This window comes from Somniosus microcephalus, chromosome 1, assembly GCF_052327205.1.
Source record: "Somniosus microcephalus isolate GS21.2 chromosome 1, FLI_Smic_1.0, whole genome shotgun sequence".
In the NCBI taxonomy this organism is placed as follows: Eukaryota; Metazoa; Chordata; class Chondrichthyes; order Squaliformes; family Somniosidae; genus Somniosus; species Somniosus microcephalus.
In genome coordinates this window covers 446162770-446178987 of record NC_140987.1, presented here as the reverse complement: position 1 = coordinate 446178987, position 16218 = coordinate 446162770, and the positions used below count along the sequence as shown (strand labels likewise).

Below are 16218 nucleotides of genomic sequence, written 5' to 3'. Positions count from 1 at the left end.
TAAGCATACCCAGCCTTTCTAGTACATCCTGTTTATCAATTTTCACCCCTTCCATTGCTTCTACTTTTTCCACTTCTACCGATATTTTGTCAGCATCCACCTCCTTAATAAACTCCATATCATGATACTTGATCTACATAATGGACATTTAGGTAGTATTGTTCCTCTTTCACGGGGAATGGGTGAACAGTATATTTAATAGAGTAAAGCTGTTGATGTTGAGTTGATGCAAGACTAAAATACGTTTTCCAAAATGCTTTAGAAAGGGAAAAAAAAACTTGCATTGCTCTAGCACCTTTAACGGCCTCAGGATATCTCAAAGTGCTTTCCAGCCAATTGCAGTACTTTTTGAAGTGTAGTCACTGTTGTAATGTTGGAAACGCAACAGCTAATTTGCGCACAGCAAGCTCCCACAAACATGAGGGAGAAAGGAATAGAAGGATATGTTGATGGGGTGAGATGAAGAGGGGTGGGAGGAGGCCCGTGTGGAGCATAAACACCAGCACGGACCTGTTGGGCCGAATGGCCTGTTCCTGTGCTGTAAAATTCTATGTAACCTGGTTGCGCGTGGTAATTATTAGATTGGCAGTGAAAATGTTTTAGGAGTCATAAGCTCTCAGCCAGAATAGTTAAATTTGACTGCTGACTGCCAACAGACATACTTTTGGGCGAGATATTCCACTCAAAAGGGAGATGTTCATTTAGGGGGTACTTTTACAAGTTCACATTGCTAACAGCGAAGCCTCATCCAGCAGCTGCTCATATCAGGGAATTGCGGGTAAGGAAGAACTCAGTGCGAATATACACACCTCTCTCTAGTGGGTGTTACGGCCTCGTGGGATCGATTCCTGTCTACGTCCACTAGATACGCCTCGGACATGTGTTCCCCAGTTCAACGGCGGAGGTCTGGGTTATTGATGCCAGGACTCTATGATGGGTTGGGGACACGGACAGGGAAGTAGTTCCAGTGGGCACGATTGGTAGTGGACCAGCTTCTTAGTCTCCTTGCCCCGACCAGTGGATTCAGCCATAACGGAATGGGATGAGGTTGCTTGTGTCCGCTGACCTAAGTGAACTGGCCTGTTTCCGCCACACTTCTGAAGAGGTTTACATCAGCAGAGGAGGAGCAGCTCGGAGGAAATTCCCGGCTGTTATTTCATTCGTAGCCAGATACAATGGGGAGTATTTTTCCTGTTACTACATCTGGCCATCTTGAAAAGCAGCACATAGAGGAAAATTGGGCGGGCTTTCTTATGGATGTGCACTCCTCCACGCCGACTTTCCTCCGTGGGCAGTATGGGAGCGGGCAGGTGTATAATGGGCAGTGTAGGATCGGGCTGGTGTATAACGGGCAGTGTGGGATCGGGCGGGTGTATAATGGGCTCTATGGGATCGGGCGGGTGTATAATGGGCTCTATGGGATCGGGCGGGTGTGTAACGGGCAGTGTGGGATCGGGCGGGTGTATAACGGGCAGTGTAGGATCAGGCGGGTGTATAACGGGCTCTATGGGATCGGGCGAGTGTATAACGGGCAGTGTGGGATCGGGCCGGTGTATAATGGGCTCTATGGGATCGGGCGGGTGTATAATGGGCTCTATGGGATTGGGCGGGTGTATAACGGGCAGTGTGGGATCGGGCTGGTGTATAACGGGCAGTGTGGGATCGGGTGGGTGTTTAACGGGCTCTATGGGATCAGGCGGGTGTATAACGGGCAGTGTGGGATCGGGCGGGTGTATAACGGGCAGTGTGGGATCGGGCCGGTGTATAACGGGCTCTATGGGATCGGGCAGGTGTATAATGGGCTCTATGGGATCGGGCAGGTGTATAACGGGCAGTGTGGGATCGGGCGGGTGTATAATGGGCTCTATGGGATCGGGCGGGTGTATAACAGGCAGTGTGGGATCGGGCGGGTGTATAACAGGCAGTGTGGGATCGGGCGGGTGTATAACGGGCAGTGTGGGATCGGGCGGGTGTATAACAGGCAGTGTGGGATCGGGCGGGTGTATAATGGGCAGTGTGGGATCGGGCGGGTGTATAACGGGCAGTGTGGGATCGGGCGGGTGTATAACGGGCAGTGCGGGATCGGGCGGGTGTATAACGGGCAGTGTGGGATCGGGCGGGTGTATAACGGGCAGTGTGGGATCGAGCGGGTGTATAACGGGCAGTGTGGGATCGGGCGGGTGTATAACGTGCAGTATGGGGTTGGGCGGGTGTAAAACGGGCTCTGTGGGATCGGGCGGGTGTATAACAGGCAGTGTGGGATCGGGCAGGAGTATAACGGGCTCTATGGGATCGGGCAGGTGTATAACGGGCAGTGTGGGATCGGGCGGGTGTATAACGGGCAGTGTGGGATCGGGCGGGTGTATAACGGGCAGTGTGGGATCGGGCGGGTGTATAACGGGCTCTATGGGATCGGGCGGGTGTATAACGGGCTCTATGGGATCGGGCGGGTGTATAATGATCAGTGTGGGCTCGGGCGGGTGTATAACGGGCAGTGTGGGATCGGGCGGGTGTTTAATGGGCAGTGTGGGATTGGGCGGGTGTATAACGGGCTCTATGGGATCGGGCGGGCGTATAACGGGCAGTGTGGGATCGGGCGGGTGTATAATGGGCTCTATGGGATTGGGTGGGTGTATAACGGGCTCTATGGGATCGGGCGGGTGTATAACGGGCTCTATGGGATCGGGCGGGTGTTTAATGGGCAGTGTAGGATTGGGCGGGTGTATAACGGGCTCTATGGGATCGGGCGGGTGTTTAATGGGCAGTGTGGGATTGGGCGGGTGTATAACGGGCTCTATGGGATCGGGCGGGCGTATAACGGGCAGTGTGGGATTGGGCGGGTGTATAATGGGCAGTGTGGGCTCGGGCAGGTGTATAACGGGCAGTGTGGGATCGGGCGGGTGTTTAATGGGCAGTGTGGGATCGGGCGGGTGTATAACGGGCTCTATGGGATCGGGCGGGTGTATAATGGGCTCTATGGGATCGGGCGGGCGTATAACGGGCAGTGTGGGATCGGGCGGGTGTATAATGGGCTCTATGGGATCGGGCGGGTGTATAAAGGGTTCTATGGGATCGGGCGGGTGTATAACGGGCTCTATGGGATCGGGCGGGTGTATAAGGGGCAGTGTGGGATCGGGCGGGTGTATAACGGCAGTGTGGGATCATGCGGGTGTATAACGGGTTCTATGGGATTGGGCGGGTGTATAACGGGCTCTATGGGATCGGGCGGGCGTATAACGGGTTCTATGGGATCGGGCGGGTGTATAACGGGTTCTATGGGATCGGGCGGGTGTATAACGGGTTCTATGGGATCGGGCAGGTGTATAACGGGTTCTATGGGATCGGGCGGGTGTATAACGGGCTCTATGGGATCGGGTGAGTGTATAACGGGTTCTATGGGATCGGGCGGGTGTATAACGGGCTCTATGGGATCGGGCGGGTGTATAACGGGTTCTATGGGATCGGGCGGGTGTATAAGGGGCAGTGTGGGATCGGGTGAGTGTATAAGGGGCAGTGTGGGATCGGGCGCGTGTATAACGGCAGTGTGGCATCATGCGGGTGTATAACGGGCAGTGTGGGATTGGGCGGGTGTATAACGGGCAGCCGATCATCTACGTCCCGATTTGCGCCCCTCCGAAGTTGAATTTTACCCCACTATTTAATAACTGAAGAGTTGGGACGCACCGTCTGAGTTTGATTGCTGTTTGTTATTGGAATGCTGTGTAGTAACGTTTTCTCTTGCTATTTGCAGCCTGAACCTCCATCTACCAATAAGTGGCAGTTGGATAAATGGCTGAATAAAGTCAACTCGCACAACAAGACCATTATTAACAACCAAACCGATTGTGATGGACTGAATGATTCTCAGCCTCAAAGCATCCAAGAGAATGATGGGCAGCTCAAAGGGAAACAGACTATTTCACTGCCTCAGCCAGATTCCAAAGATAGGGTCGTACTCAGCCCCGTCAGGGAGAAAGCGAAACCAAGGACTGCTCAGAAAACCCCCGAAGGGAAAAGTGTGAAACAAAAGTCCCCTGTGCCCAATGAGCCGGCTCCACCAAGGAGGACCACGGGCAAAAAACAGCCCAGGAGGGTGGAGCGGACTCCCAGCTCGGAGGAGCACAGCTGGCCTAAGCCAAATAACCCCAGCAGCACTCCCAAAGAAAGAGACAGTCGAGGAGCCTCAGCAGAACTACCCAAAGCCAAGGCGAAAGCAACCAGTAGCAAAACAGGAGCTAGGAAAGAGCCAAGGACTACCACAGGGCCTGCTGTTGATAAGAAGAAGCACAGAGTGCCTGGTAAGATTGTGCCTAAATCGAGAGAGTTTGTGGAGACAGATTCGTCTGATTCTCACACAGACCAAGAAGAACTCATGCCGGTGAAAATCTCGGCAACTTCTGCTGTGCCAACGAACTCGCTCAAACCTAAGGAGTGTGGGAGCACCAATAGTTGTGCAAGTACCTGTACAAGTAGCACTTCAGTCGACCAAGCTACTATTGACTTGGAAGAACAATCATTTTCACCTCTCCCGCTACCACAAAATGAACTTCTTTCCCCCCTGAGAGACTACGAGGAGATTAAATCACTTTGGGTGAAATTAGACCTAGGTCTCTTGTCCAGGATCCCTGGACAAGCACCAGCAGAGACAGTCCCAATCAAGGCAGAGATCAGACAGTCAAACAGTAAACACAACTATCTGTCCCCTACACCTGTGACAGATAAGAGCGCCATCAAAACAAAACGGAAACACAAGGTTAGTGACCTTTCCAGAGCGGGCAGTATGAAGGAATATTGAGATTGAAAATGGAACAGTACAATTAAGAACCTTTCGAACAATTGTATTTAAAGGAACGAGGTGTTTAGAATGTTAATATGAATTGCTAGGGTAGATATGAAGAACATACAGGAAACTCTTAATTTACCAGCACCTAAATAACCGGAAATCTCTGTTAACCGGCAAAATTCAGGAGTAGGTTCAGGTAAGTTTTACTTCATATTAGTGGCCGTTCCTGGACCTGTGGCTGTGTAATCGGGGTCCCTGCACTTGTTGCTAAGCAACAGGGACGCTTGGTCTGTGGCCGGGGTTCCTGCAGCTGTTGCTAAGCAACAGGGAAGCCTGGATTTGTTGCTGTGTACGGAGCTCTCGTACCTTTCAACTATACCTCTCTGTAATCCGGACTTTTTGATAAACCGGCACCACGCCGGTCCCGTCGGTGCCGGATAAAAAAGAGTTTCCTGCAGTTCCTCTAGTGGTAGAATCAAGAAGAAGGGGATATAATCTTAAAATTAGATCTAGGCCATTCAGGAGGGAAAATCAAGAAGCACTTTATCACACAAAGGGCAGTAGAAATCTGGAATTCTGTCTCCCAAAAGGCTGTGGGTGCTGGGGGACCAATTGGAGCTTTCAAGACTGAGATCGGTAGATATTTATTAGGAAAGTGTATCGAGGGATATGGTGCCAAGTTGGGAAAATGGAGTTGAGGTACAGATCAGCCCTGAGCTAACTAAATGGCGGAGCAGGCTCGAGGGGCTGAATGGCCTCCTCCTGTTCCGAGCCAGTGGCAATGTTGGCCCTGAAGTTGCGGGCGGAGCCTTCCCGCGGGGAAACGCCTCCAATCCGCAAATAAAATGCCCGCGTACCTGGTGATCCTGGAGGTATGGAGACTGGCGGTCCTGGGCCTCTCTAGGTACCCGCAGGTAGAGGCCCGCGTATCCCAGGGGCGCAGCCGGTTCGCGAGCGTCCCCAGGATCACGTGGGCCGGACCAGCCAATGACAGAAGGAGAATCGCCATTCATACATATGGGGATTCTGTATGTAAATAAACCCTATAAGCATGAATGGGAATACCCCAGAAAATACCTCTACACATCAAATACAATTTTTTTAAATTACATATTTAAAATGCCATTCAATTAAATAGTTAAAACAAAAATTTAATTTTTTGAAAAATAAATGCGCATGTTTTAAAGGGACTAAAAATAACCTGACCTTATTTCACAGGTTTTTAAATGAATAAATTATTGATAAAATTTTATTTTTTTGTTTTTTAAAGCTGTTACGTTGGTAAAAGCAGGCCTTACGTCTGCTTTTACTGGGCGTAAGAATTTCACGGGCATTCGCCGGGCAGAAGCTCGGCAAAGAGCCCAACTCTCCGCCCGCGGCGGCCCTTCTCCCGGGGATGCGGAGGATCTGTCAAGAAGATTCTTGAAGGATCGCAAGTTCCGCACATGCGCAGCGCGCGCCTAAACCCGGAACTCGCGCGGCCCCTACGGGCCTGTGCGCACCTTGTACGCACCCGTAGGGGCCGCAAATTACGGCCCTATATACTTACAGAACCGTCATTGAATTATCCGAGATACTCTCAGCCAATCCATTCTGAGGACTGGAAATTAGATTTTTCCAATCAAGGAATGGAAACTGAAAAAGGTGTCATGCCTTACCATCTCCGGGAAGATTGATTGCTCCTAATTTAGGGTTCCAGTGCAACAGTTACATCGGGTTATTTTTCTGATCCATGCTGCTCCTATACAAACACTGAACATGCTCAGACTAAGTTCCTGTAAGCAGTTTAATGCCATGGTTAGGCCTCTCGCATATATGTTCATATAAAGGGGCCTAATGACTGCTGAAGGACCTATTCCCAAAATTGGCAAATGGTATGTTGGCCTTCGTAGCGAGAGGATTCAAGTACAGGAACAAGGATGTCTTGCTGCAGTTGTACAGGGCCTTGGTGAGACCACACCTTGAGTATTGTGTGCAGTTTTGGTCGCCTTATCTGAGGAAGGATGTCCTTGCCATGGAGGGAGTGCAGCGAAGATTCACCAGACTGATACCTGGGATGGCAGGAATGACGCATGAGGAGAGATTGGGTCGATTAGGCTTATACTCGCTGGAGTTTAGAAGAATGAGAGGGGATCTCATTGAAACTTATAAAATTCTAACAGGACTGGACAGACTAGATGCAGGAAGGATGTTCCCGATGGCGGGGGAGTCCAGAACCAGGGGTCACAGTCTAAGGATAAGGGGTAAGCCATTTAGGACAGAGATGAGGAGGAATTTTTTCACCCAGAGAGTGGTGAACCTGTGGAATTCTCTACCACACAAGGCAGTTGAGGTCAATTCATTAAATATATTCAAGAAGGAGTTAGATATATTTCTTAAGGCTAAAGGGATCAAGGGCTATGGGGAGAAAGCAGGGACAGGGTACTGAATTTGGATGATCAGCCATGATCTCATTGAATGGCGGAACAGGCTCGAGGGGCCGAATGGCCTACTCCTGCTCCTATCTTCTATGTTTCTATATGTTTCTATGACTGGCCTGCTGCATTCAGGATAACCAGGCCTATTCCTTAAAGCTGGGGGTCACCACCAAAAAGGTACGTTCCTTAAAAAATCCATACCTGAATGTGAATTCTGCTCCTCCTGGCTCCACAGCAGTCCTGAAGACCGTTCATGATCACTTCCCCGCTCTCCCCCACCCCCCCCGCCCACACCACCACCCCCGCCACGCCTCCCCCCCCAGCCCCGCCTTCATTGGCTGTAAATTCAAGTCCGCTTCACCAGTGAGCTGCCTGGGGACACACGGCAAATGTTCACAGCTTGCTAGTCTAATCTAAACGAGGCCCAATATCGGGGGAGCCTTGGGCCTACATGTTCCGGCGCAGGGCCCGTTCCCTGTGCCCAGTTCGGCCCGGCCTGCCAATTTCTAACCCCACCCCACCCCCCCACTGCATATTTCTTTAAAAAGGGGATGAGACAGTTATTTAAGAAGAGGAATATTAAAGGTTATGGGGAGTGAACAGGTGAGTGGGATTAGACTAGGTGGGTCCTGTGGAGAAAGACGCTGGGACAGACTTGGGTGGGCCCATAGAAACATTCGATGATCCCATGACTTATCCTAGCCTCTAGCACCATACCGTGGGACGATGTCGCCTCCTCATCTCCTCGGACCTTGATGTTCCTGCCCTTCACAATCAGAATTTTTCTTTTCAGCAGGTGGACAATACAGACGCTCTCTGTGATAGCAAAAAGCAGCGTGTGGAGAAAGAGACAACTGCCCCCACGCTGGTACCTGTCAGCTGCCCAGTCAACTCCAGCCACAAGATTCTGAGCAGCAAAGAGTAAGCACCCTTTGAGTTCATAACCTTTTACTGTCTGTTTTGTAAACTTAACATTGTGCCTTGTAGAAGTCACTTTACACACTGGGAAATGTTATTTACCTTCCCATTTGAAATAATATATTATACAACAAAGTACAGGAAACTCTTTGGTATCCGGCACCGACGGGACCGGGATGTTGCCGGTTGATTAAAAATTCCGGATGTCGGAGAGGGTTATCTACCGAGGCTATTTTTAACAAACAAAAATTTTAAAAAATCAAGAAATGTACAGTATACAGTAATTGGGTACTCCCAGCAGCGCGGGAGAGTCAGACTCCTGTTATTGAGGTGTTCGGGCTTCCGACAGCGCCAAGAAGCCGAGTAGTGGCAGTTTGGAGAACTACCCCCGCTGACTAACTCGGCCACAGCGGGAGACTCGGACTCGGCAACATTTCCGGTTATTGAGGTGTTGTTTTCGGAGTGAGAATTTTGCCGGTTAATAGAGAATTCCAGATATTTAGGTGCCATTTAAATGAGGGTTTCCTGTACTTCCAATTGGTAAAAGACTTTAAAATTATGATGAGGTTTGATAGAGTAGACGTAAAGAAGGTGTTTCCACTCATGGGGGAGACCAGAACTAGGGGCCATAAATATAAGATAGTCACTAATAAATCCCGTGGGGAATTCAGGAGAAATTTCTTTACCCAGAGAGTGGTTAGAATGTGGAAGAGGGAGTGGTTGAGGCGAATATCAGAGATGCATTTAAGGGGAAGCGAGATAAACACATGAGGGAGAAGGGAATAGAAGGATATGGTGATAGGGTGAGATGGGTGGGAGGAGGCTCGAGTGGAGCGCAAACACCGGCACGGACCAGTTGGGTCAAATGGCCTGTTACTGCACTGTAAAATTCTATGTAATTTTATGTAAAGAGATTTTTATGTTCTAATCAGGTTTACAACCAATGACTATTAAATTGGACAATGAATTAATATTTCACATAGAGAATGAATGAAAATTATTAGTATTAGCATCGGTAAGTTATTTACAAATGAGCTGGTGCATTTGGAAAGTATTATGGTATTGAGATGTTTTTGTAATCATTCTAATGCAGCAATAATTCTTAGCAATATTACTGTAGTTCCTTATAATCTGCCTTGTGACAAGTAGTGTCCTGTCTCCATACCAACAGAAAGGAGGGATATTAAAGGAAATAGGGAGTGAACAGGAGAGTGGGATCATGTGGGCAAAATCACTGGGACTCATTTGATGGGCCAGATGCCTCGCTTCGCTGCTGATACATTCTGTGCTTCTATGACTTATCCCAGCCTCTAACATCCTACCCTGGAACACTCATTCTTTCTTCTCTGTAGGTTGTCGAAACAATTGACAAAAAGGGAGAGGAAATTCCCACCTCCGCTGTCGCCACTGCCGGATGAGCCCGAAACCAAATGGCGGAGCAGCGAGAGTAACTCTCTCAGCCAGGAGAGCAACTGCAACCCTGTACCCACCAGTGCCTCACAGTCCTCCACACAATACAAGCACCGCAAATCCGACAGCAAGTCCTCTTCCCATGTGAAAAATCCCATTGTGAGTTCTTGCTATTAATCTCTTATTGCCAGGAAAGGAAGAGTGGTGGAAAATGCACAGCAAGTCCATCTGAAAAGACAAAAGACAGGTTAAAGTTTCGGGGTGTCAGCCATGGCTCAGTGGGCAGCACTCAATTTTCAATTTTTCAATTCAAATGCTTTATTGGCATGAAAGTTTACAGGGAACCATATTGCCAAAGCTTACATAACAAAAAGTACAGTTTTCCAACATTCTGTAGGTGTCAAACAATTTTGACCTTCGTTGGGTACATACAATATTACTTTAAACAATATTAATTTAAACAGTCTTTGTACATCAGTGGGTATATTCAGTATTAATTTTAAACAGTCCTCAGGTTGTGACATGTTGTTACATATTTGGCACCAAGGTATGGTCTGTCTCCTTCTCCCAGGACTAATCTTAATTTTGACAGGTCATCCAATTCCTTGAAATCTGGGGTTGTTTGGCTGAGCTTGTCAAATAATATGTTTCTTGATGTGTTGAATTTTTCGCATTTTAGGAGGAAATGCATCTCTGTCTCAACCTCGCTGGCCAGACATTGATCACATATTCTATTCTCTCTAGGCTGCCAGGATTTCTTGTATCTTCCTTTTTCAATTGCCAGTTGGTGGTCGCTTAGTCTGTACCTGGTGAGGGTCTGTCTCTGTTTTGTGTCTCTGATGGTCGAGAGATAGTCTGCCAGTTTATATTCTCTTTTTAGGGCCCGGTAACATTCTAATCTGCTTTGGCTTTTGGTTATTTTGTTCCAATGTTCCAGGTAGGTTTCTTTGCTTTGTTTAATGATTTGGTTCACTCGGATTGGTGTTTGGACGGCAGTGTTGGTCTGGGACTGGTCAGGGTCCGGCTGAGTAGGAGTACTTAGTTTCAGTAGCAGCTGACTCAGGGGACTCTTTTCTGGGTTTAGCTCTTGGGTCTGGAAGGCTTTAAAATGAAGGGTGTCTGGGGAGCTAGATTTGAGGTGATTTAGGAAGTTTAGTGCTTGTTTTTGGATGTTTATTATCAGTGGGTATCTGCCTAGTTCGGCTCTGCATGCATTTGTTGGTGTTTTCCTTTGGGTGCGAAGGATGCTTCGGCAAAATTCTGCATGTAGGGCTTCTAGTGTGTGTTTTTCCCATTTAGTGTAGCTATGGTGATTGAGCGGGCCGCATACTTCACTACTGTACAGCGCAATCGGCAGGATTACGCTGTCAAATATTTTTAGCCAGATTTTGATTGGGATTTGGATGTTGTAGAATTTTCTTTTTATTGCATATAGGGCTCTTCGGGCTTTTTCTTTTAGTGCATTCACTGCTATGCTGAAGCTCCCTGATGCTGTAATGGTTAGACCAAGGTAAGTGTAGCTCATAGTGTGTCCTATGATGGTATCACTGAGAGTAAACTGGTATTTGTTTTCCTGACACCTGGGCCTTTTTTGAAAAATCATGATGTTGGTTTTCTTTAGATTTACTGTTAGGGCCCAATTTTGGCAGTATTTGTCGAGTAGGTCTAGTTGTTGCTGTAATCCCTGTTCTGTGGGAGACAGCAGAACCAGGTCGTCCGCATAGAACAGGGATTTCACTTCTCCATCCAGGAGACATAGACCCGGTGACTCACTTTGCTCCAGCATGTCTGCTAGTTCATTTATGTATATGTTGAACAGGGTCGGGCTCAAATTGCAGCCCTGCCGGAGAGAGAGCCACTCTCTCTCTCACCTCTGAGTCAGAAGGTTGTGGGTTCACAGTCCCACTCCAGAGACTTGGGTACAAAAATCTAGACTGACACGCCCAGTGCAGTGTGGAGGGAGTGCTGCACTGTCGGAGGTGCTGTCTTTCGGATGAGGCGTTAAACCGAGGCCCTGTCTACGTCTCTCAGATGGCCCTATTTCGAAGGAGAGCAAAGGGAGTTATCCCTGGTGGCCATGGCCAATATTTATCCCTCAATCAACATCACTAAAAAAAACAGATTATCCGGTCATTATCACATTGCTGTTTGTGGGATCTTGCTGTGCATAAATTGACTGCCGCGTTTCCCACATTACAACAGTGACTGCACTTCAAAAAGTACTTCATTGACTGCAAGGTGCTTTGGAACATCGTGAAAGGCGCTATATAAATGCAAGTCTTTACTGTATTAAATTTAGCAGTAATCTCTGACAAAGGACCGACACCTAAAACAATCTGTATCGGGTTTTTTTTCATTTCAGATGCTCTGTATTTCCAGCATTTTTTAATTGATCAATCTGCTCTAATAGCTGACTTGACGCACCCATAACCAAATGGAATAAATGTTTTTTTTTCTTGTTATGAATAATTTCTGCAGAAACTCCTAAAATAAAAGGGATGATGGTAGTGTTTCCCACAGGGCCGGCCTAGCGTGAAGCAGGCCTGATTTGATTAGAGTGAACCCAGCAATGCCTTTTTTGATAAACTGTGAGGCACCTTCATACAAAATTTTTCACATTATAATTATACCTTTGAACTATTCATACATATCGCTATTAGGAAGACTGCACTAGACTCAATTTCTGCTATCATCTTGGGCATAACCTGAATCGATTCTGTTGCTATGGTAGCAGCTCAGTTAAGTCTCCGCTATTACCATAATAGCCCTGGCCTGTTGTATCTCTTCACAAGATGAGACAAGGCTGCTTACATTTTTTCTAAATTTCCCAGGAATTTAATTTTTTTTAGAAAAATTTAATTCAGCTGAATTTTATTTTTTGCATGGGGACCCGGTGGGGGGGGGGAATCAATATTTTCTGGTGAAAATAGGGGAAAAATCAGAGTTACAAAAGAAAACTCTGGCAAAAAAACGTTTGTTTGTTCATGGGCCTTATAATGACGCCGTGGGATTCTAGCTCACAAACATACGTCTGAAACTCTGACCTCCGCCATTTTAATGGAATCATTGACCTCTACAATAACCTCGGGTTCACGCCTCCACTAAGCTGGCGGTGAGAGAATGTTCAAGGATGGAACATCTCTGGTGTTATAATTTTCTTTTTAGGGTAGATTTGACTGACTCCTCAAATCCCAACAGGGAGCTGCTCACGAAGGTATAATGCTAGTTGGAGAATCAGTGCTACAGTGTTACGTCTGTCTTTCTGAACTGTGCTCCCTTTAAGTGTGGCTCCCAGCTGGTAGTGCGTGTTCGCAGAAATGGCCCTCTTTTATTTCATAACATAGAAACATAGAAGATAGGAGCAGGAGTAGGCCACTCGGCCCCTCGAGCCTGCTCCGCCATTCAATGCTATCGTGACTGATCATCCAAATTCTGTCCCTGTTTTCTCCCCATATCCCTTGATCCCCTTAGCCTTAAGAAATATATCTAACTCCTTCTTGAATATATTTAATGAATTGGCCTCAACTGCCCTGTGTGGCAGAGAATTCCACAGGTTCCTCCTCATCTCAGTCCTAAATGGCTTACCCCTTATCCTTAGACTGTGACCCCTGGTTCTGGACTCCCCCGCCATCAGGAACAGCCTTCCTGCATCTAGTCTGTCTAGTCCTGTTAGAATTTTATAAGTTTCTTTAAAATCACAAACTCTGTTTATTTTGTGTCAACCCCTTTCTTCACATGTTTTACTTAGTAATATAAGAATTAAGAGCAGGAGCAGGTCATACGGCCCCTCGAGCCTGCTCCACCATTCAATAAGATTATGGCTTATCATCGACCTCAATCCCACTTTCCCGCCCGATCACCATATCCCTTGATTCCCCGAGAGTCCAAAAATCTATCGCTCTCAGGTTTGAGTCTACTCAATGATTCAGCATCCACAGCCCTTTGGGGCAGAGAATTCCAAAGATTCACAACCCTCTGAGTGAAGAAATTCCTCCACATCTCAGTCTTAAATGGCCGACCCCTTATCCCAAGACTGTGCCCCCTAGTTCCAGACTCTCCAGCCAGGGGAAACAACCTCTCAGCATCTACCCTGTCAATCCCCCTCAGAATCTTATATATTTCAAATTTTAATTACTATAGTTTTGAATTAGCACTTGTATAATTTAAATGATCACTTGTGTGACTTATCTTTACTTGAGTGAGATAAGACATGTCGATACAGGTCACACTAGACATGATCTCCTTTACTTACTTACTTAGGCAGTCCCTTGGAACTGAGGATGACTTAATTCCACATTAAAAATGAGTTTGCAGGTGACTGATGAGTCCAATGCGGGACCTACAGTCTCTGTCACAGGTGGGGCAGACGGTGGTTGAAGGGGCGGGTGGGTGGGGTGCTTGGGTTGACGTGCGCTCCTTGCGCTCCTTGCGCTCCTTGCGCTTGGCTTCCACTTGCTCCCGGTGAAGAGACTCGAGGTGTTCGGCGTCTTCCCGGATGCATCTCCTCCACTTTGTGCGGTCTTGGGCCAGGGATTCCCAGGTGTCGGTGGGGGTGTTACACATTTTCAAGGAGGCTTTGAGGGTGTCCTTGAAGTGTTTCCTCTGCCCACCTGGGGCTCTCTTGCCATGTCGGAGCTCCGAGTAGAAGGCTTGTTTTGGGAGTCTCGTATCGGGCAGGCGGACAATGTGACCCATCCATCGGATCTTATCGAGCGTGGTCAAAGCTTCGCTGCTGGGGATGTTGGCCTGAGTGAGAACACTGACGTTGGTGCGCCTATCCTGCCAATGGATTTGCAGGATCTTGCGGAGGCAGCGTTGGTGGTACCTCTCCAATGCTTTGAGGTGCCTGCTGTACATGGTCCATGTCTCTGAGGCATACAGCAGGGCGGGTATCACTGCTGCTCTGTAGACCATGAGCTTAGTGCCGGGTTTGATCTCCTTTACAGCTACACAGTATAGCAAATATCATAGAATGATACAGCACAGATGGAGGCCATTCAGCCCATCACGCTTGTGCCGGCTCTTTGATAGAGCTCTCCAGTTAATCCCACTCCCCCCCTGCTTTCCCCATAGCCCTGCAATTTTTGTTCCTTTTCAAGTATTTATCCAATTCCCTTTTGAAAGTTACTATTGAATCTGCTTCCACCGCCCTTTCAGGCAGCGCATTCCAGATCACAACAACTCGCTGTGTAAAAAAAAAGTCTCCTCATCTCCCCTCTGGTGCTTCTGCTAATAATCTTAAATCCGTGTCCTCTGGTTACTGACCCTTCTGCCAGTGGAAACAGTTTTACCTTACTTACTCTCAAAACCCCTCATGATTTTGAACACCTCTATTAAATCTCCTCTTAACCTTCTCTGCTCGAAGGAGAACAATCCCAGTTTTTCCAGTCTCTCCACACAGCTGAAGTTCCTCAACCCTGGTATTCTCTTACATAAGAAAATGCTGGACTCTCGTCAATTTTTGAGTGAAATGACTACAAGTTAGCAAGAGATTTTGGCAAAATCCAGCAATTTGTTAAAAAATAAACCAAGACCACAGTAACCTTTATTTATGCATGAATAGGTTAGTGTGATTGCTAACACACGTGAGTCCTTAAGATATCCTATGATAGAAATTGAATACATGTCTCGAGACCCTGAAAGTGCCCCATGGGATACTGGTCTATATATATGTTTGTCTCAAATTCCCATCTCGCACTATTTTGACAAAGGTGTTAAAACAATTTATATTACAATATCGCACTGCCTGAAAGGGCGGTGGAAGCAGATTCAATGATAACTTTCAAAAGTGGAATTGGATAAATACTTGAAGGTTAGAAAATTGCTGGGCTAGGGGGAAAGAGCAGGGGAGTGGGGCTAATTGGATTGCTCTTTCAAAGAGCCGGCACAGGCACGATGGGCTGAATAGTCTCCTTCTGTGCTGTATGGTTCTATGATTCTATGATAAAGAGATTAGTGTGTCCACCAAAATGGCAGAGAAAGGAATTTCAAATGAATGTGCTCATAGCTTCATACCCCATGGTATAATTTCAGGGACTTACAGAATTCTTTGGATGTTTGAAACATTGCCAGTTCTCAGGGCTATCAAACGTTAGCTGCTCCAGAAAGCCTTCCCTTATATCACGAGGCAGAGTAGCCCGAGTGGGCCAACTTCTTGTGGCGCCTTGCAGAACTGATCATTGTGTTGTACGCACTTACATCACTCATCCTTGTATCGGAGCTCATCAAGGTAAGGGATGTCAGTGCTGGGGAATGGAGCACATTCTCATCTCCGGCAACCTGGTGTCAGCACTCCAAGCACTCCCAGGTCAGGTACAGGGCAGTTTTAGATGCAACGCCAAGCTCCCTCTGCTCTCTGTCTCTCAAACAATGTGGGTTCAACTTGAAGTCAGTGGAATAGAATAATCGGGCGTGGTGTATGATGGACATCTGATCCGATACCCTCCCCACCATTTGCACCCCCACCAAAGTTGAATTTTACCTCCCGCCCCATATGTCCAACCCGGACAGACCATTTCCCACACCAATCACTCGCAGGCTTGCTGAGTAACTCTGCCCAATTAAAGGTCAGTTTGACCTTGCTGAAACATCCAGCCCCTCGCCCCTCTCCATTGTGTTTTTTTTCCTACTATACATATAAGTTAATAATATTGGCATGCTGAAATATTTGGGCCTAGAAATTCAGTTGCG

At 47.5% G+C, this 16218-nt stretch overlaps 1 protein-coding gene across 5 annotated transcripts in view; it reads left to right on the top strand.

Annotated features, from left to right (window-relative positions):
* aff2 (AF4/FMR2 family, member 2) overlaps positions 1-16218 on the top strand; it is a 648034-nt gene that overhangs the window by 590384 nt on the left and 41432 nt on the right. For 4 of the 5 annotated variants that reach the window (XM_086001958.1, XM_086001941.1, XM_086001975.1 and 1 more), the window contains 3 exons: positions 3752-4753; positions 7994-8121; positions 9471-9687. In XM_086001958.1, coding sequence (XP_085858084.1) covers positions 3752-4753; positions 7994-8121; positions 9471-9687 — 1347 coding nt within the window. The remainder of the gene's footprint in view (positions 1-3751; positions 4754-7993; positions 8122-9470; positions 9688-16218) is intronic. The other variant, XM_086001950.1, reaches the window with a different exon arrangement.